The sequence below is a fragment of the Pristis pectinata genome, chromosome 24 (assembly GCF_009764475.1).
Source record: "Pristis pectinata isolate sPriPec2 chromosome 24, sPriPec2.1.pri, whole genome shotgun sequence".
NCBI classification, from domain to species: domain Eukaryota; kingdom Metazoa; phylum Chordata; class Chondrichthyes; order Rhinopristiformes; family Pristidae; genus Pristis; species Pristis pectinata.
In genome coordinates, this window is record NC_067428.1 from 22652147 (window position 1) to 22675027 (window position 22881).

General features: G+C 40.5%; 1 protein-coding gene across 2 annotated transcripts in view; it reads right to left on the reverse strand.

The window, feature by feature from the left end:
* Positions 1 to 15486: 15486 nt before the first annotated feature.
* The window catches only part of LOC127582381 (guanine nucleotide-binding protein subunit alpha-11-like), a 52582-nt gene continuing 45187 nt past the window's right edge, over positions 15487 to 22881 (reverse strand). For both annotated transcript variants that reach the window (XM_052037566.1, XM_052037565.1), the window contains exon 7: positions 15487 to 22111. In XM_052037566.1, coding sequence (XP_051893526.1) covers positions 21924 to 22111 — 188 coding nt within the window. In that variant the 3' untranslated portion in view covers positions 15487 to 21923. The remainder of the gene's footprint in view (positions 22112 to 22881) is intronic.

A 22881-nucleotide genomic window follows, 5' to 3' on the forward strand; every position in this document is an offset into this window, starting at 1 on the left:
TGTGTCACCACTTTCAGGGAGCTATGGACTTGCACTCCATGGTCTCTCTGTGCAGCAACATTTCTCAGGTCTCTGCCATTTATTCTATATGTCCTATCAGAATTTGACTTCCCAATGTGTATTACCTCACATTTGTCTGCATTAAATTCCATCAGCCATCCTTGCTGGTCTATGTCCCGTTGTATCCTCAGACAACCTTCTTCACTATCTTCAACTCCATCAAATTTTGTTTTGTCTGCAGACTTGCTAATCATACCCCCTACATTCTCATCCAAGTCATTTATATATATATATTACAAATAACAAAGGTCCTAGCACAAAATCCCTGCGTACATCTCTTGTTACAAATTTCCAGTCTGAGAACCATCCCTCCACCAATACCCACTTCCTCCCATCACCAAGCAATTTTGGATCCAGTTTGTCAATGCGCCTCAGATCCCCTGTGCCTTAACCTTCTGGACCAGCTTACCTGTGGGACCTTCTCAAAAGCCTTGCCATTCTCTCTATTGTTCAAAACCTTGGCTGCAAGTCATTAACTCTTGGGGATTATTGGCTTGCAGTTAATTTCTCAAATACTATTTTATTACTAATTATACTTTTACTGAAACTTTTGGGCCAAACCGGCAACCAATCTTTCAGTAGTCATCTAGAAACAAGAGACCATTTAGCCTTTTGAGTCTTCCACCATTCATAAATCAATGCTAATCTGTGACTTATCACTATATACAGTACCTTGCTTTTCGCCATATCAGTTAATACCTTTGATTAACAAAAACCTATTAATCACTCTCAGATTTTAAATCAACCATGAGTTGTTGTTTGTTGAAGACAGTTTCACCATTCTGATTTCCTATTTAGTGCGATTAAGTATCTCTGTGGAATTTGTTAGGATCTGTACCCCATATATATTCCTGGTATGTTATCTTAACATGCATTATGCAAAACTAAGTAGTTTACATGCAATCAGCCTAACACAATTTGCCTGTAATCTCCTGCTTCATTATTTCCTTTCAAAACAGGGTGTGCCAACCTGCCCTTCTATTTCACATGAAAATGAAGATTAATGTCTTCCTGCCAAACTTCCCTCAGCATTCTTTTGACTTTGCAAATAAAGTCAGCTAGACTGGAGATGACTGCCTAATCTCTAATGAATAGTCAATTAATCCTCCAATCAAACACTAGATTAATTAACTTTCAATTCTGTCAGAAAGAATATTCAAAGCTACTTAACCCCATTTCAATCATGCAGACTTTGACTACAATTTAACTTGTGCTGTCTTTTGCACAAATCATAATTGCTACGTATGTTTTATTGTGAAGCAAAGGTTGGCTAACTTGTCTGATTTGACATTTTTGAGTAATTTAGATGGATACTAGATTACTGGTTACCAAGTTGCTCTGAGCACAAGATATTGTCATACCTGGAACTGCAATTTTCTCTTTTAAAATTGCAAACCAATGTCCAGATTACATATTTTCATTGTCAGCCTTGGTTTACTGAACAGCACTGTCACCCAATTCAGCAGATGATGGATTTGTAACCCACTGCAGAGTCTATACCACCTAACACACTCCACTGTGGCATTGAAAGAGTGCTAGCTTGCTGAATATATCATTTTACACATGAGAAACAGAGTGTAAATCTGTCCTTTGCTCGTGCTAAACACATGATACACTAGTAGCTGCGCATTGCACATTGCTTACGAATTAATTCAATTGTTGCCCATGGTCTCAGATTTTGGAAGGAGAGAACAATGCACAATGCACTTTTATATTGCAGGTTCAGCAAAAGTGATTGTTAAATTTCTACTTATTGAACCATTATTGAGCACAAGCGATCCCATGGGATTATTCAAAGAATATTCCTTACAATTCTGGCCAATATTTATCTCTCATCAGTAAAGTCGTTGTTACATTCACATCTGTGAGAGGCAATCCGTGCCCAATGGAAGCAGCATGTCAAAGATCCCCTCAGTCAAGATTCTGTCATGAGTGTGCTTGACTCCATTTTACACCACAACTTGTGTTTACCCCAGCCTGGTGAGAGATTAAAAAGGTCACCCAGTGGTTGATAAACAAGACCCTGGAGCAGATGATGGCAGAGAAGTAGTTTTGGTGCAAATTCATAATCTCTTTTCTCTCATCTAGGTAAAGGAGAACGTGTCAGAGGACCTTAGAAAGGAGATGTGATAGCTGGAGATGCATCTCCCTGTGACCCGCCACAGGCAAAGTCATCGCTAGAATCCTCTTCAACTGCCTACTCCCAGACTGTAGTTCGGATTCCACCAAATAGGAGATACAATCAACATGATTTTCACTGCATAATAAAGCAAAAAAAATCTAAAAATCTATATATGGAATAGAAGGGTATGGAGAAGTGGCACAGGAGAGGGATTGAGGCCAGTATATGTCAGCCATGATCATATTAAATAGTGGGGCAGGATTGAAGAGTCTACTCCTGTTCCTATTTTGTTTTCTTTGATGGCATTTTATGGCATTGACTTCATCAAAGTCTTTGACTCTGTCAATCCTTAAATTTGGGAGCTCTCAGAATTTCATGAGCATTCTACATCAGCTACTCAATAAAAAGCAAACTGTGATTGTAACTAATAGATCCCCCATAGACCAGGGGCAAGCAACATTGCATCATCATACCAACCCTCTTCTCAATCATCCTCATTGCAATGTAATACCTCATCTCCAGCATACTTCCAACAGAAGTGGAGTTGATGAACAAGATGAGCAAGAAATGGTTCAACCTTTGTCATCTCCACTCCTGAGCTGAGGCCATTCCAATCTCAATCAGATCAGATTTGGGTTTATTATCACTGACGATGCTTGCATGCATGCACATTCAAAGACTGAGCTCCTTGTTGACTCCTCCCCTGCAGCATATGAAAGGATAGGCCCAAACTTCTAAACACTAAACAGCTGGAAGACAGAGGTCCTCCAGCAACCTGTTCCCACCTGACAATCAATATCCACAGTGAGAACCTGAAAAACTTAGATTTTTTCTATATCTGAGGAACCATATCTCAGCAAAGGTAGATATTGATGACCAAATTCATCCTGTGCTAGCACTGTCTTCAGCTGGATGAGGAAAAGGATGCTTGAAGACCAATATCTCAATCCAGTGCGAAGCTCATGTCTACTAGGCAACAGTGATCCATGTATTTGGAATCATAGACAACCTATAGTAGATATCTCAAAGCACTGGGGAATTACACTGATGATGTTACTGCAAAATCTTCCAAAGTAATTGGCATGACAGGTGAACTACTGTCAGCATCATCTCCCAAACCAACACTCTGACACTGAATCTCTGTTTCTGTTCAAATAACTGTGATGGAAGGGCCACATTGTTGGTATGCCCACCACCAGAGTCTCAAAAGCACTCTTCTCCAAGTCTGTCATGTAAAGTGATTTACAGGAGGGCTGGGAAAATACTTAATGGACATTCTTCTCAAAGTCTGCTTGAGAAAAATGTACTGTGCTCATAGAAGCTTGGGAATTCTTGGCCTGTGAGTGTTCAAAATGGAAGAGGACCTGGGAAGGCACTGAAACACCAAGCTTCAAAGCACAGAGATTGTTGAGGGTAGGTACAGACAGCAGAACAAGTCCACAATGTCCCACTGGAATTGGAATTGGTTTATTATTGTCACTTGCACCAAGATACAGTGAAAAACTTGTCTTGCATACCATTCATACAGATCAATTCATTATACAGTGCATTGAGGTAGTACAATGTAAAACAATACAGAATGCAGAGTAAAGTGTCACAGCTACAGAGAAAGTGCAGTGCAGGTAGACAATAAGGTGGAGGTCATAACGAGGTGGATTGTGAGGTCAAGAATCCATCTTATCATACTAAGGAACCATTCAATATTCTTATAACAGTGGGATAGAAGCTGTCCATGAGCCTGGTGGTAAGTGCTTTCAGGCTTGTGTATCTTCTGTCTGATGGGAGAGGTCCCATACTAGCTATCCACCTGCTCCATCAAGAACTACTGCCCCAGAGTTTGCTGATTGCACCTCGGACTCTCAGCCACCTCAGAATTGAGAGAACTGGAAGAAAGCAAGTCACGCTGGACTTTGAGGGATGACCACAAAGAAAAATGTTTGCAGGAACTTGCTGGGGGTAAATTATTTATCACAGAAAGTAGGAAACACACATCAACTGACTGTAAAGCACCTAGGAAGATCCTGAGATTGTGAAAGATGCAATTATATTTTCATTTCAGCTGTTGGTTGAACATAACTTTTTAAGTTGCTGTATCTGCACTGGGTTTGAAAGTTGCACCTTCATCTCTGAACCCAGTGCTAGTCTCCTACCTAGAATAATAGCAATCATCTCTTTGCTAACCGTCAGCAGGCATGGTTTGACCTCAATTCAGTTCCTATCTGTGGCTTTGTAACATGCAAACTACCCACAGCCAGTCACAAGATCCAGTTCTGTTCATGTAATGCTGAATTCTCTGATTAGAATTATTTGGATTCTAGAATTAATTCATTATACTAAAGTAAATTATAGAATCTCAGCTATTGAGCAGAATGGGATGCTTTTTGGTGTGAGGGCCAAACTACGAAGTTAGGTTAAAATCATAGCAGCACTGTACATTGTCGTCCTGCAACTGATGCAGAGAGTCAGTACCAAGCTGAAGGGTTGTTCTCAACATTTCAATAGCCCCAACAACTTGCAAAAAGTTAAATATTTAGCAGAAAATTTAGCAGCTGAAATTAAGTTTCACTTTCATGTGTCAAATGCTAATACTGCCATCTCTTGGCTGCACTTTGTTCTATTGCAGATAAAGAAGAAAACTTGTTTGACAGCTTACTGGGGAAAGAAGTTTGTTGCACACATGGAGTTGCCATTTCTAGCTGGAGGCCCTCCTGGAGATTTGATTGCGTGATCTTCAGACCACATTGTGTCTGACCACATGGTTCTTGGCAACATGACAGCTGCAAATGTTATTGCAGCTCTCTCACCCAATTCTGGAAAGAAGTTATCATGCTCTGCCCCCAGGTTCCGAAGTTTCACCCACCTCTTCACTGATAACTGCTCTCTTTGTACCTCTCCCACTCACTACGCTAGTGTTGCTGTTGAAGCTTCAGGTTGTTTAGAAAAATTAGTTCTCCTTGACTCCCAGTTATCTTCCTCCCTCACCCCCATTCTCCAATTCCCTCATTCCATTCCCCATTTCCTCTCCCTCTTACCCCAATCCCAAGTTTCTTCCCTCCCAGGCTCCCTTTCTCATTTCTCCTCATTTTCCTTCCTATGCACCATTTTCCCTCTCTCCCAAACCCGTCTCTCCTCATCCCTCTCATTTTCTGCCCCAAAGCCTCATTTCCCACTCTCCCCATTCCACCTCTTTCCTGGCTCCCTTTCCCCAGTATCTCTTGACTCACTGCAATTCTGCATCCTTATTTCCCCAAATCCTTCACTTCTCCAACCCTCCACTAGCTGTTCTTCCCCTCGACTGTCCAAACACCCCCAGGCCTTCAATCCAATGATCAACTAAATCTCATAGTGCGCAGTATGTTGGTAGCACAATGGTGCAGCAGATATAAAATCACAAGACAAAGGAGCAGAAGTAGGCCATTTGGCCCATTGAGTCTGCTCCATAAGCTAAACTAAAACTATTCCTATCTAGCCTCAATTTCCAGCCTTATCCCCATATCCCTTGATACCTTGACTAATCAGATACCTATCAATCTCCTCCTTAAACACCCCCAATGATTGGGCCTCCACAGCTGTATGTGGAAAAGAATTCCATAATTTCACTACCCTCTGGCTAAAGAAATTTCTCCTCATTTCTGTCTTAAACCGGTACCCTCTAGTCCTGGACTCACCCACCAGGGGAAACAGCTTAACCACATCTACTCTGTCCAGTCCTTTCAACATTCTAAATGTTTTTATGAGGTCCCCTCTCATTCTTCTGTACTCCAATGAATACAGTCCAAGAGCCAACAAACGCTCATCATAAGTAAGCCCTTTCATTCCGGGAATCATCCTCGTAAATCTTTTCTGAATCCTCTCCAACATCAGTACATCCTTCCTAAGATAAGGGGCCCAAAACTACACACAGTACTCCAAATGAGGCCTCACCAGTGCCCCATAGAGCCTCATCAACACTTCCTTACTTTTATACTTTATACTTCTCAAAATGAATGCCAACATAACATTTGCTTTCTTTACCGCCAATCCGACCTGGTGGTTAACCTTTAGGGTATCCTGCACGAGTACTCCCAAGTCCCTTTGTACTTCTGTACTTTGAATTTTCTCCCCATCTAGATAATAATCTGCCTGTTTGTTTCTTTTTCCAAAGTGTACAATGGCACATTTCTCAACATTGAATCTCATCTGCCATTTCTTTGCCCATTCTCCTAAACTATCTAAGTCTTTGTGCAACCTTCCTATTTCTTCAATACTCCCTACTCCTCCACCTATCTTGGTGTCACCTGCAAACTTAGCCACAAAACCATTTACTCCATAATCCAAATCATTAATGTACAAAGTAAAAAGTGGCCCCAACACCGACCCCTGGGCTCAGTTCTGACTTCCAACACTATCTGTTCTCCCTATATGCTCCAGTTTCTCCAACATTCTAGGGTCTTTTATTTTGTTAGGTTAAATTACCCTTATTGTAGATGCTCAGTTAGAGAATCAGGGGATAGTAGTGGGTGTGGGAGACAAAAGCTTACAGAGAACTAAATGGTGGAATCTGATTCATGGCATTGACCTAAGAGCCAACGTGGACTCGGTGGGCCAAATGGCTCCCCTTTATACTGTAAGGAAATATGAGGTATGATAGAGGTCCTGATCTTCAACAAGCAGTTCATTATCACCCCTCAATCCCAGGCCCCAATCGTATTTGAAGGTCCCCTCCATTCCTCAATCCTTTTTTAAGACCCTCACCCACCTACTTACCTTACTCAGTGGCCTGACCCACCAGTTCTCAACCTCCAGCTGCCCACTCAGTCTCCACCTAGCCCTTAACTTCCAGACCCAGCCTAAGTCCCAGGCAGTACATACTCTGTTACAGAAGCTTTCTATGCATTTTCAACTGGGGATCTACAAATGTTAGCTTACGCTCCACTGCAATGTCAGCTTAAAGCACCCATTTGAGCCAACTTGAATATTTAGGTCATGGAACCATCAAAGCACTGACAGCCATTTGGCTTAACAAGCTGTGCTGGTCCTCAAGAGCTCAACTTTTCCTTTTGTTACTATCTTCCATTAAACAAGTGCAGTTGATGAAAATCATTGGCCTGAATCATTAACTCTCCACAGAAGCTCCTAACCATCTGACCACCTGCAGTATTTTCTGTTTTTATTTTTGATTTCAGCATCTGCAGTATTTTGCTTTTGTATGAAAGCTCAATATGTTGTAGATCATGTTCAAACCTTGAAGAAGTTTTACCATTCATTTAGATCTTAAATGACTCTGTATCTTTATTCCTTCCACCTCGATAGACTTTTATACATGGCAGGCAAAAAACACGGATCTCAGATATAAAATTATTTCAGTGAGCATCTGCTGATTTTTCTAGAAAAATTCTACCACAGTTTGCAAATAGAGATGCTCTTCTCTTAATGGATTGTATTTAAGTATAAAATAATTTTTCCTTTTTCTGATTTACTTCACCAGAAGAAAACTGTCTCTTACTCTATACAGATTGATAATTGAGAAGTGTGCTTCCAGCATACAAAGTGCCCTATAACTTACTGTTTAAAAATTGCATTGTTTAACCCGTAAATCATTTCACCACACGACAGAATTTCTAAGTCAGTGTTTTTCTCATTTTCTTTGAATGTTATTATTTATCAGTTGTAAAAATATTGGAGATGGGACAAAATGCTCTTTGCTTTCCAATTTGTCATGCTGCCAACAGATGTAGCAACAGCAGGAGTGTGTGAGCAGCTGGTCATTTAATGAAATCTGTCGAAATGAACACAACCAGAGCTGGCAATCACATTGTGTACAGAAATTTATTCCAGCAAACCTTTGTGGCTAGGGAAGATTCGGGAAAATTCAGTCTTGACTTTTCTTGTTTCCATTACTGACACTCTCATCTGCAAGTCTTATGTAGTGAGTGAAGACTCCTTCGCTGTCTCCTGCCAAGTCATTACTTGCTGATTGGTATATTTTAACATGCATTGCTACCCTACATGTTGATATGTTTCTTTGTGTGCTTTCTACTATTATATTTGATGGGGAGGAGACACAACCCTTGAAATGAGTTCCTACTTCCGTTAATGTTGGACCAATACAGACAATCTGGCCACTTTGATCTCTGTCATTTGGCTTTTTTTTACTTCTTCAGCTAAATAAGTTCCAATCATAATCTATACAATTGTTCCCCAATATGTATCCAATCTTCCCAATTTGACCATTTTCCATCGTCATGCAAAACAATTCTTACTTGGGAGTTGATTTTTCCCAAGTTCCTCACCATCCTTTGTCCACAGCTTCAGCAGAGGCATTCTTCAAGTCAACACAAAGTGGACCAATGCCTTTCATTATATTGCAAACAGCAACTTCCATTCTATATGTTGTGTTGTTATAAATAAGTTTTTGTTTATGGGTTCAGCACTTCTTCCCAAGAAAGAAGATCAAAAAAATGGAATCCTCCCTAAATTGTCAGTGAAATTGGAGGTCAATATACACTTTCAAAGCAGATCGATAGTTGTTTTGTGAAGCAAGCATATCAAGTGTTACAGAGTCATAGAGTTATACGGTACAGAAACAGGCCCTTAGGTCCAACTTGTCAATGATGACCAAGTTGTCTATCCAATGGAACAATGGCAGGTAGACAAAGCTATGGTATGGGTTAGTTATAATCTAACTGAATCTAGGAAGGGACTCAAAGTGTTGAATGGCCTACTGTCTTTTTCCCGTGTTCCTTATAGTAAACCTAACATTAGACATCATACATATCATTCGCTTCCTATAGGAGTTGTACTTTCCTATTAACACTCATAAATTTAATAATGCAGTTCAGGATATCTCATGGTTAGATATTGGTTAACCCCATTTGTTTATTGTAGGTGCACTAAACTTTGTCAGTGTTGGGTCTTCTGCAAAAAAAAACTGCAAAATTGAACAATGATATTTTTTAAATGATGTTTACACCAAAAAGCAAACACCAAAGTTGGACATGCGTGATTCCCAATGGCACTTTGCCCATCTTTCTGTGTGTTCCTGCACTCTGTTGTGCAGAGTCAAAGAAAGACTTCAGCCCTTAAAGGCACACCCGCATGCCAACTACACAGCAGCAACACACATTCTGGTTGGCATGAAGAAGACAGAGGATGTAAGAAAGACAAGACAACCCCCACATTATTCAAAGCAATATGCAAGCTTTGGTCGATGTTATTCATCTGAGGAGGAAGTCACTGTGCATCAAAGGGTTCAGGAGACCCATCAGGCCGACTATAGGAAGAGTCTGGCTGGAAGTGACAATGGCCTCTTCTAGGAATGAAAATGCTCACCAAATGGAGCAATGTTGGAGAGGGTTTACTGGTCTCACAGGGCGTATGAGGGTTGTCTGCAGATGATTATCTAGATTTCCAGAGTGGAGGTTTTCACAAAAAAATTGTCTGAAGCTGGATGCCATTCATCAGGAAATCTGGAGGTGTTGCAACAAACCATTAAAGTAACTGGAACAGGATTAATTCACTCATGTGTCATGCTCAGTTCAGGTTAACCTGCTCAGCAGGATGTGAGGGGATTTTATCCATCATCTAGGTTCCCCTGCTGATCTTTGGCATAATGTGTTGGTGTTAAGGATTGTATTGTGGAGAGGATTAGGTATCTTGCATTTGGAAATTTTATTTTGCAGACTCCTACTTAAAATCTTCTCATTATTAGGCCAATGCTTGTTTCTTTGCTCAGCCGAGAGATGAGTCTACAGATGCTGAGAAGGGCATCCCCCTGGCAAGCATCTTCTTCCTTCTTTTCCTCTCGCTCCTGCTGCTCTTCAGCCTCCACCTCACAGTTCCCAGGTTCTGGATTCTTTGCTTTTCCTCTAAAGGTAGAAGCTGTTGTTTTTGATTGGCAAGGCTGAGCAGTAAGCAGCAGGTGACCCCAATGTGCCTCGAGAAAAATGAATCCTCACCTTGAGAAGATCAATAGTGTTTTCCACTACTATTCTGCTACTTGCAAGACTCTTGTTATATACATACTCAGTTATTGTGGTTACAGGGCACACTGATGTCAGGAGTCAGGGAAGTAGATCTTGTCTCTCAGGATCCATCTTTCCAGATAGTGCTGACTCCCTCAGAATGCTTCTGGAAGCATGACATTCACTATGAGAAAATTCTTCTTGTGTTCCACTATGAGGGGGACTATTCCACTCAGAATAGTCACCTTGTAGCAGACCTACCCACCGTCAATGTCAAATTGCCAAAGTTTAATTGCTCCATGATCCTTAGAGTTTCCCAAGGTCGGTGTTGCAAACAATCACCGGGTACGATCATAATGTAACCAGCAGAATTCCTGACCCATATGTTTTTGGGCCTGATGGTTTGATTACAATCAACAATAAAACAGATACCCAACATTATAATTAAAATTGAATTAAGTGAAGCAGACAGAGGAGGAAAGCAGAATGAAATTAGATTAACATTAGTAGAGAGGACATACATTTAATCTCAGCTATGGGTTACATCCAGAACACAGGAATGTTATCCAGTTGTTCTTTGGTATTAAATAATATGTGTACAAATTTAAATTTTAAAATATGTTTCTCGGACTTTGCGTATACTGCAAATAACTTGGTAGGCTAACCCTGTCATGGAAGAATCATGGAACCATACAGCTTTGAAGGCCATTCAGCCCAGCAGAACTATGCCAGTTATTAGATGGAGCTATCCACTCAGTCCTTTTCTCTCTTGTGGAATTCTTTTCACTTCAAATATTTATCTGTTCTGTTCTGAACACTATTATCATTCTTTCAGGGAGTTAAACTCAGATCAGTACAACAACACCTCCTGAGGTGAGGTAAGACTGATTGCGATTGACACAAAGTTTACCATCAAAGAGCCACAGCTCAAGTTTCTCAGGGCAGGATAGGATCACAGACATCTTCAGGTACTTCATCAATGACCATCTTTCCAATTATGCCAAAAATGGGCATGTTCACTGATGATTGATCAATGTTTACATCCATTCCTAACTGCTCATTAACTGCAGCAGTTCCATGCAACAAGGTATACAGTAGACTAATTCATGGATAGGCTGAGTAGTGGCAAATAACATTCATGCCATAATTATGCTGTGTAATCATCCTCTCCAATAAGAGAGTGTCTAACTACCTATCCTTGCCATTCAATGACAGTACCATCATTAATTTCCCCAACCATCAACAATCTGGGTTCCCCACTGACCAGAAACTCAAGTGGACCAGCCACATAAGTCCTGTGGCTAGTACAGCAATCAGACACTTAGTACCTTGCAGCAAATGATTTATCTCCTTACACCCCAAAACCTTTCCACCATCTACAACGCACAAGTCAGAAGTGTGATGGAGTACTGGAGCTCTATAAACAGTCAAGAAGCTCAACTCCAGGACAAAGCATCCACTTAGTTGGCTCTCATCCACCTTCACTCCCTCCATCACCAGCACACAGAGACTGTAGTTGTACCACCTACGAAATGTACTGCAGTTACTTGCTTAGGCTGCTCCAACAGCACCTCCCAAACCTACAACCCCTACCGCCAAAATAGACAAAGACAACTAACATATAAGAACTGCAAGTTTCCCTTCAAATTGCCCACCATTCATATTGCCAGAATTTCATCTTTGCTGGGTCTAAACCATGGAACTCTCTACCTAATTGTATTGTCGGAATGCCTTCACCAGAAGGACTGCTGTGGTTCAAGAAGTGATACGCCACCACCTCTCAAGGGTAAATAGGGATAGGCACTAAATGCTGGCTTTACCAATCATGTCCATATCCCAAAAAGTGAATAAATAAAAAAATAGAAAAGTAGCTCTCTTTCCTTGGCATTCTTCTTGAATCATAATGCCCAGAACAGTATTGTACTATTATTTATGTATGATATTATCAACTTAATACTAGATGCCATCTATTTCAAGTAAACACCTTGTAGCAATAACACTTCTCTTGTATTTGTTATTCTTTGATGGAAATATTACAGTGAGTCTAGAAGTCAAAGCAATTTGTTATTACCACAGCATGAATGTAACAGCTAGCCCCAGCACAAACACAAAGAGTCAAATAATCTCCATGAGTACTGAACTCCCCTTTAATCTATGACAGTTTTATAGTCCTGGCTGAAAACAGCTAAGTCATTTCATTACAGATTGAATTGGAGACTCTTTGGTGTGTGTGTGTGTGTGGCTCTTTATCCCAGATCTCTGAGGCCAATATTCGTAATCTTACCCATCTCTAGACTCCCACTCTCTCTCATTTGAGCCCAGATGAAAAATGCAGTGATTTATCGGCCTGTGTGGATCCATTCCAAAGTGGAAAGTGAACTATTACAGAGGCATTGATGGAGTTCTCAAACCATAATGCTTCCCAAGAAGTTAATCCCACATTCATTGGGATTTAGAATATTATGAGCTAAATAAGTGTTTTAACAAAGACCTGCATTTATATGGCACCTTTCTCATCTTCAGTCAGGATATCCTGAAACACTTCCATCCCAGGAAGATGGAAGTACAGTCGCTGTTGCAATTCAAGAAACATAGCATTCAATTCATGCACAGCAAGCTCTCACAAACAGCAAGGTGATTATGACCGGATAATCTGCTTTTTAATAATATTGATTAAGAGATAAAATTGGCCAGCACACCAGGGATAAAACCATTTCCCTTCTCAAAATAATATTTTGGAATCTTTCTCAGTAAGTTGAACAAGCAGAAAGGGCCTCCATTTAGCACCTCATCCCAAAATATGGCGCCTCCAAGAGTGCAGCAATCCTACAAAACAGTACTGGAATGCCAGACTAGATTTCTGTGCTTAGGTCTCAGAAAAACTTTTTACTTAGAAGCAAGGATGTGACCAACAGAGGCATGGCTGATGTTAGTGTTTTCTTTACAATCAAGCCATCTCCACTCACTTGATCTATTTCATCCATAGGATTCAAAATAGTTACAATTAAGGTGTTCTTTAACCAGGAACTAGTGGGAATTAAACATAGTGGTGGTTGTTACCACCATGAGGTGCTGCCTCAAGAAAGCAACATCTATCATCAAAGATCCCCACCATTCAGCTATGCTACCTTCTCGCAGGCGATTCAGAAGCCTGAAGCCCCACACCACCAGGCTCAGGAACAGCTACTTCCTTTCAACCATTCAGTTCTTGAACCAATCTGCACAACCCTATTCACTACCTCAGTAATAGCAATACTATGACCACCTTTCATTTTGGACTTTGCTGTTTTTGTTCTAATTCTGTTCTTTCTTATAAAAAAAATGTGTATAATTTATGTTTTTCTTGTGAATGCTGCTTATCTGATGCTATGGGCCTGTGATGCTGCTGCAAGTAAGTTTTTCATTGCACCTGTGCATACATGTGCTTGTGCATATGAAAATAAGTTCGACTTTGACTTTGGATGCTTGGGTCATGATGTAAGTTAAGATGTTGCCAGCAGTGTTCTGGATGAACCTGCTGCCTGTGGGAATAAACCCAGCAAAGACTTTTATTTTTAACTGAGAAGCCTAAGGAGAAGTATATAGGTCATAAATGCAGGATGTTACCAAAGATAAAAAGACTGGAAAATGAACTTCTAAATTTTAAACTTTATTTATCCAGTACGGTAACAGCGCAGTCTGAAATACTAACTCTGTTTCTCTTTCTATAGATGCTGTCTGACCTGCTGAGTGTTTCCAGCATTTCTGTGTTTATGTAAAAAGACTGGGCTCAACCATCTTTAATTCTGACCTCCCCAGCTAGGTTCACAGCCACATGTTACAAACCACTCACACTTACTTTTTCTGGATGTGGAAGGCTAGATAAGATGATCACCCAACCCACTATCCCAGAGGAAAGGCAGAGCCAGCTTCAAACCACAAGTAGGCCTCAGATGATGTATTCCAAAGCCCCGCCCTTGAACACCCCAACAACCTATCACAGCTCACCACTGTCAAAGATGTTTGAAGAACTTTTTAAGTGTTTTTGACAGAGGCATATATAAATGATTCAATTTGATTTAAATAATGGTAAAGGATAAAAAGTACTCAAAACATAAAAAAAGTAAATCTAATTTTAAAATTTTAAACACAGATAATTAAAAACATTGAAGTTAATTATGGGAAGTACTTAGTTGTATCAACCTTTTTCCATAAGGTCAGTGAATGAATGAAGTGGTCATTCCTATCCAGCCCTCCCTAGTGTACAGCTTAGGGAGAGGATGCAAAGTGAATCCAGTCCCGCTCTCCAGCACCTCACTGATCCACAAGCTGGGCTCAATGGTGAGTCCAGTGATGGACCAGACAGTCAGATGCATTAACATCTGACTTCCAACACTCTTGAACTTCCTCTTTTGATCACATAATCACAGAAGTCCAGGACTTGCTAAAAATCTGGGCAGTTCATTACAGTCAATTTCTTTGGGAACTAAACAAAGGATATCAATAATTTCAAATTTAGGAAGGGTGGTCAGAAGGAAGGTATTTCCAATTTTGATGGTTTGAGAAGTAATATTAAAATAATTTGTAAACTAACACAGCTTAATATTTTTTAAATGAATGGATATTTGTATTAAACATTTTATAGAATGTAAAAAAACCCTGCAATTATAAAACACTCTTCAATAATCCCAGGATGTTCCAAAGTCTCATTCTGCCAATGAAATAGGGTCATTGAGTCAAATAGTACGGAAACAGGCCCTTCTGCCCAACTCATCCATGCTGACCAAGATGCCCATCTAAGCTAGTCCAATTGCTGGTGTTTGACCCATATCCCTCTAAACCTTTCCTATCCATGTACATGTCCAAGTGTCTTTTAAATGTTGCCTCAACTATTTCCTCTGGCAGCTTGTTCCATACTTCTATAATATAGTATATTTGACTGGCAGTTTGTGCACAGCAAATCCCCACAAGCAGCAATGTGATGATAGACAAAGGATCTGGTTTTTATCAGTGTTGATGAAGAGATAAATATCTGCCCAGTGATAAATACCTTGCCCTCCTCCAGGACAGGACTATGAGATCCTGTATGTCCATATGGAAGCAGGTGAGGCCTCTGTTTAATATCTCATCCAAGAGGCAGCACCTCTGACATTGAGGCAACAGTCCCTTGGCACTGGACCAGAGCATCAGCCTTATTATCTGAAGTCCTTTGAACCTACAACCTTCTGATTTAGAGCTGAGAGTGCTATGCATCTCCAATAAGTGTCTCACAATGTGATCTAAAAGTCTATGATTCACCAGCAACGTTATTTTTCAAAGATCCAGTTATTCATCCAAGTTACAGAGAAATACATTTTAATTCATGGATCCAGTGAAGAAAATATCTACATATCTGACTTTACAAAACAACATACTGCACAATGCACACGTGAATATTTACAGTTATGATATTAACAATCTGCTTAAGGATATAAAACAGTCCATCTGTGCACTTTCTTTGCATTTTATAGGCTGTTTAAAGTTCTAAAGTAGAAGGTATGAATCCAATTAAATTAATCTGTCCACACGTTGGATGTGGTACAGCCATGAACGGGCCATTTAAGAGTCTTAGCTGTTCAGAACTGAGTAATGCAGCACAGTAAATCCTTTATCTGCTAGACTGAAGGTTTTACAATTGGTTATGAAAGTTTGAAAACTTACCAAAAAAAGTGCAGTCATGAGGTACATTTTCACATAACAATGTGGTGGAATGTTTTTCTAGGTAATTCAAGATGAAAGGCCAAACCCTGGCACCATCATTTAGTTCACAAACACAATGATAAATTTCTTTATGATAACTTTTCCCAATTGTTAACAACAACATGCATTTATACATAGTCTTTAATGCAGTAAAGTTATTAGGTCAGCTTTGTTTTTCGTTTTGAAAGTGCTCTACAGCATACTGCAGTCAAATATCACAGACTGTTAGAAACTGTGTAGGTTTTCATCTTCATGCATAAAGCCAGCAATGAAAATTGGCATCAGCATTGAAACCAGCATTGAAAATTGGCATTGTTGGCTGCTCTTGATCATATTCACTGATTTACCTATTGAGTGGATGCCAAGATCGGGCAGGGATGTGATGCTGCTGTAGCCAAATAGTCCTCAAAAGCTGACCATTGAGGCTAAGCAATCTGGATGAGATACTTCAAAGGCAGCTGGCAGCTCTGGAACCAAACCTTGGGGAGGAGTCAACAGCTTCAGGTACAAGCAACAGAGGTGGAAAATAGGTGATGAAATGAGGTGGATGCAAAGTAAAATGTAAACAAGTAAATTTGTTAAAGTCCAGGCTCTGAAACTGGAGCTGGGGCCCATATTTACATATCTGGAGATCCATATTCAGGTGGCTTTGCATGGAGTGCAGCCTACCATGGAATTCCAGAAATCCACTGCACAGAAAGAACCCACCACGTCCATACCTACTTAAAATGGATTCTCAGCTAATCCCACTTCCCAGATTTTGGGAAGCTTACAGCACTTCAAAGGGCCCATTCTGATACTTCTTAAATGTAGGACAGTTTCTGTCTCCACTATCCTTTCAATCAGTGATTTCCAGATGTCCACCGCTGTGAAATAACAGTTAATTTCCCCCTATGCCCTCCTAGTTACTGACCTCTCTGCTAAGAGAAATAGGTTATTTCTGTTCCCCTGATCTCAAAGTTTCTGTACACCTCAGTGAAATCTCCTCTCAGGCCTACACCTCCTTGATCCCTGGCACTGAGATGGCCTGGGAAGTTGCTCACCAAATAGACATCAAAGTACAGTTGTAAAAGTTACCAAGTGCCAATGGGCCTGGTTGTAAAACTGAAACCACGTAACCATGTTGGTTCCCAGGAGATTTTGCCAGTAAGAAGTTCCAGAGAGGAAGTGGTGATGTCTTGTGGTCTTTGCATATGGGCCACACACTATTAATTTCATGAGATTGTGCAAATCTTGTGCAGTCACGTTGACTGCTTTCTTGAATGTATCAAAATTAATCCCCACTTAATTTTGTAATGTGCACAATCTGATACAGTCTCAGACTTCAACGAACTAATCATCTTTCTGGAAAAAAGAATCTTTAATACGACACATTTTTCCAGGTTACTATCTCTTGGTTATTTTTTGGAAGTCAGTTTTAAAATTGGGTTTTCTTACCCTCTTTTATAAAGTTTCATTCTCTTCTGTTGCCTTGAAGTTCTAGTTTCCCTTAAAAGGTACACTGAATGGTGTAAGATGTGGTGGTTCACCCCACCATGTCAAAACTCAGTTGTGATTGAGGCTATAAGTCTAGTTGCAAAAGATCGGACCTTGCATCTCTTTTCACCCGGTTGTCTTTTCCCAAAATCATCCACAGGTCCAACTTGGCCTGTGGGGGGTCATGGGAAGGGGGGTGGGGTTCCTTAGATCTCACCAGCACTCATCAGGGATACTCAGGCACTCCAGCAACCTTCTTGCATTTTGTATGTTGTGGCAGAAAGTGGATGAGGAACGGGATCAGACCAGCACCAGGGTGGATTGTGGAGGAAAGGGTTGGAAGCCAGGAGATTGGATGGGGGTTTCCTTGAGTTGGGGGGGTGGAATGATGGATCTGGGGGTGGGATGAGTGGGTGAATGAATTTCCTGAAGGCCAGGGTGTTTGTGGGGTTCATTTAGTGTGGGAGGGGGAAAGGAGGATGGTGGTGAGGTCACATACCAGGTGCTGAAGTTGCCCCAGAAGAGCACAAACAACAGGCACCTCCCTCACCCCCACCACCCCTGGAAAATATTGTCTAAATTGTCCCGCGACTTTATAAACAGAATGATGCATAGGGAATGCCATCATCTTGTGATTCCTTAGCTCAAAAATCACGTTGGTGTTGCAAGAATCACTCAGAATAGGAAGTGTCTGTTTAAACGTTATTTTAAAAAAGGGTTGTTGTTGTATTTCAATTGTAAAATAATGAAAAGAAAATACTAGCTTTTTGTTTTTAAGATGTCATTGCATTAGTAGGTGGGCTGTATATTTGTCTACGGAATTGAAACTAGCCAATCTTGTTCCTTGTGGTACCTCAGGCTGGGTGTACTGCTGTCAACTGAATCTGAACAGAGATATTTCTAAGGCATATCATTTAAAAGTTTATATCAGTGAACTCATTTCAAATGGTGTGTTCCTATTTATAAAGAAAAGCATAAATTAATCAAGCAGCATTTGAGGATAAAGAATATTTTCATCAAAAACATCCCAGGGTAAAAATTGTGCACAGGCACACAACTAACTATGTAGACTGTTTATCCCACCTAACTGCGAGGCCCAAGAGTCACTTGGGTGAACTGTAGTCACTTGTTGGGCGTCCAGAGGCATCTCACTCAATTCTAGAATTCCAATCTTGGATAGCAGCCTCAGAGGTTAGGTTCTGGGATTGGGAAGGAGAACCTGGGAAGGAGGCTAGGTGGGAGTGAAGGCTATGGTGGTGGGGCAGGTGTGATTGTGAGACAGCAGTAGAAGATTCTCGCTCCCTCGGCTCCACAGGAACTGCTTAAATGGGGGAAAAATTATAGTGAGAAGCGGTTTCATCTGCAGCAGCTCCTTGCTCCCTGATTCTGTGCAGAGGCTGTGAAATAAAAGCTTGGGCCCACAAATGCCTGGATCTTGATGCCTGCTTCAGGTGGGCATGCCTGGGATGCAGACTATGCACCTGCAACTGGCACTCAGGGAACCATGGAAAGTTTTTCCAAAAATGTTCCCTCATGAGGCAATATGGAATCTTTACACACACAAACAGAGCTTTTCAATTATCGTTACCACCATTAAAGTTTTAATATCATTGCCACATCAAGCAACCAGCTTTAATGCTTTTATACTTAAGATTTAATAGTTGAAGGGTAAAATATCCCCAATTAATTAAATAACAACCATAGATACTTACAGTTTTTTGTCTCAGGCTTGTTTTGTGGCCAGAACTGTGTCCAGTTGCTTAGGCCACTTAAAAGGTTATAAAAAATGACTGATATAGGCATTCAAATGTACATTTTCTTTATCTTTTCAATAAGGGGATCCGTTGGAAGAGAATATGCTATGCGACCAAACTTGCACACTGCTGCCTGTTTAGTTTGGATCACGAGAGCAAAGAGAGTGTTTAACAAGCCCCGAGAATTTAAACTGCAAAACCCAGCTTTGTTTCAGTGAAAGAACACAAGATATGGAAGTAGGTTATATGGACCCTTAAACCTGCGTTACCAAAAATATCATCACGGCTGTTCCCGTCGCTCATCCTTTTGGACACTAAAGTAATCACATCACATCCCACAATTACTTCAGTGTCCAAAAATTTATTGATCTCAACCTTTAAAATAACAATTAAGTGTTCAGAGTCCTTGGAATAGAGACTTCCAAAGATTCACCACTCCCTGAGTAAAGAAATTTCATTTCTATATGACTGACTTCTTATCCTCAAATACCCTGCTTCTCCAACCTGCAAAACACCTTCTTGGCATCCACCCTGCTAAGGATCTTGTATGTTTCTAATAAATTACCTTTCATTTTCTTTTTAAACACAATTGGGTAAAGTCTGTTCAAATCATTCCTCACACAATCACACTTTAATTGCAGGAATAAATCCAGGATATCAAAGTTTCACTTCCTGCAAGCCAAATGCATCTTCCTTTCAGTACAGAGATCAAAATGAGCACTGATGAGAAACTAAACAGACAATTATTTGGGGGAAGAACAAAACTAAGGAATGGAAATGTAAGATAGTCATTGAGGAAATCAGAGAACTAAGAGAATATGGAACGTGCGGCCACGAAGGAAAGTCCAAATGAGTAGTGTAGGTGGTATTAAGGAAACTCTGAATAAATATGAGGGAGAAAAGAATATGGTCAGGTGAAGCAGGACAGGAACAGGTTCATCTTCAGGACACACACCATCATGAGCTGCTTTGGTGCCATTTTATGAAGTATCCTTAGTGTAGACACTGCATTATTCTGCAAATTTTTCCTCTATCTGTGAAATACGGTGTGAGTTACCATCATAGACCAATGACAGGGAAATCCAAAGACCTTAAAATAGCTTGAGGGGAGATCCTACTTCCTTTCACTTTGGTGGAGCCCTCAACTGACAAATTTCAAAACACCAGCTGTTTAGCACCTCAAAACAGAAATCAAAGTTGGCCATCACAGCACCTTGCAAGATTTGGCCTAAATCAATAGATGGGAATATGACTTTACAAGGTAGGCCGAGGAATTTTCAGGAATTTAAAAAGGAATTTCCTGGATACCACAGGGAGAAATATCATGAGGGCATTCAGAATCTGTGCTCCTTTTCCTATTTTCTTTCAGCACTTTGGTTTCTTGATTCAAAATGGAGATGGGGCAAAAAATGCAGTTTGACTAATGATTGGTATTCACCCAGTCTGGAAATGTACAGCCTAACCATTTTGCAAAAAGCATCGGAAGGCAGTGGGCCATAATAAAAGACAAGTTGGGCAACTCATCTTGGGCGGGTGGGAACAGAGCAGTTGTGGGTCACAGCTCAAGGCACATACCACAGAGACTATGGAGAGAGTGTAGAAGAGGCTTACCAGGATGCTGCCTGGATTAGAGGATATGGGCTATAAGGAAAGTTTGAACAAACTTGGGTTGTTCTCCCTGGAGCGTCAGAGGCTGAGGGGAGACCTGATAAAGGCTTTTTAAATAATCAGAGACATGGATAGGATCAACAGTTGGAATCTTTCCCCCAGGTAGAAGTGTCAAACACCAGAGGCCATGCTTTGAAGGTTTGAGGGGGGAAGTTTAAAAGCAATGAGAGAGGCAAGATTTTTTACGCAGAGAGTGGTGGGTGCCTGGAATGGGTTACCAGAGGTAATAGTGGAAGCAGGCAGTTTGGTGGAGTTTAAGAGGCTTTTTGATAGATGCATGAATATCAAGGGAATGGCAGGATATGGATGATACACAGGAGGAGGACATTTAGTATAAATTGGCATCAAGATCAGTGCAACATTGTGGGCCAAATGGCCTGTCCAGTGCTGTACTGTCCTATGTTCTATGTAGCTTTGACAGAGTACAAAGATGAAGTCCAGCATTCCCCCAGAGCATTAGGCCACATATTTCTACTTCACCACTTTGTCTTCACTGCACTGGTGGGTAAAGTATCAGGACAGCATTGAAGGCTGGGGCTAGAATTAACTTAGGACACAAAAACAGTGAACACATCATAGAAATCATTGGTTGTCCGCATGTCTTTGCAAGTATCATTTGCTGCTACTGGCAAATGATGCTCCCCTTCATTCTTATGCACCAGAATCGTGATGTCCCCTACATCTGACACCACTTTACCTTAGATAGACTAATTCTGGGAACAGTCAGTATCTGTGTAGATTATGATGTGGAATATCAATGAAGCAACCCTGGTTTTAGAAGCAAATTTCAAAGTCTGATGTTGAACATCCATCTGAGCAACAATGACAGTTTCTTCATTATTTGACCATTACTCATTGGCTTATTTTTAGTTAATATTCTGCTTATTCCCAGCATTTCCAGGGAACTGTGTGCAGGGACACATAAATGTCATCCAGGAAAGACCTCCTGAAAGCTTTTAGTTTGTTCACTCATTTATTAATGTGGAAGTTGTACTTTTCAAAACCTGGTTCACCAGTTGAGATGTTGAAGAACTCTATGTCATGGATGGAAACATCTAGGATGGATGTTGTGGAATTTTGCCACTTTACATCTATTTTGTGCAGAGGAAGTTAAAGTCTACACTTTTGTCAGGGCTACTACACTTCCAGTGCATTTTTTTTCTATGGTTTTGTTGAGTCTTTCTACATCAAATCCAGCTCAGCCAGGGTCTTCATCAAGATTGTGTCCCTCACATCCATGAACACTCTGCGGATGTTTTCTGTGTCTGTGGCACAGGTGAAGTGATGGTAGATTCTTCTATTTTGCTCATCCTCTCTCTGATACATGTGAAGGATGAATTCCATGGCAGCCTCTGCATTTCCTTTTGACCCTGAAAGCAAAGAAAATCATTGAACCAGGTTTGAAAACTGACTCAAAACATGTGATCACATGCGCATGAGAGCCCAGCTATTCTGTTTAGTGGGAATTCACAGAACTTACAGCACAAAGGACATTTGTCCCATTGTGCCAGTGCATGTTTTAGCCATTTAATCCCAATATCCCATGCAATTTGTCCCCTTCAAGAACTTATCAGTCTCTTTTGAAAATAACCATATTTCTACTTTAGATAGTGCAATCCAGATCAAAACAACTCACTGTGTAAAAGTATTTCTCCCTGGTTCTTTACTCAAATCCATTGTTTATGTTTGCTGGTTGCTAACTCCATGCCAGTGGAAATATTGCTCTATCAAAGTCCTTCGTCATTTGGTACACCTCAATTACATCTTGCTTGAACTGTCTCTACTACAAGATGAACAATCCAGTCAGAACGGCTATGCAAATGGATGTGATGGAATTCTCTAGGCCTGACCTTGAGGAAGACCGATGATGGCATTTTATTTGGATCAAATACATGATGTATGAGCTACATGACATTTTGTCATTGCATGAATTCCACGGTTAAGCAATTTCAGGATCTGGTGGAAAAGTTGAATATAAAAGCAGCTTATACTAACCAACATATACTGTATGTGTGCATTGATGTTTATTATAAAGCTAGATGACCACTTGCATGTTTTAGCCAGGTAAAATAAATATTCATTTGGCTTACTTATATATTGTAGTTTGAAAGTGAGGAAATGAGTCAACAATTTAGGGTAA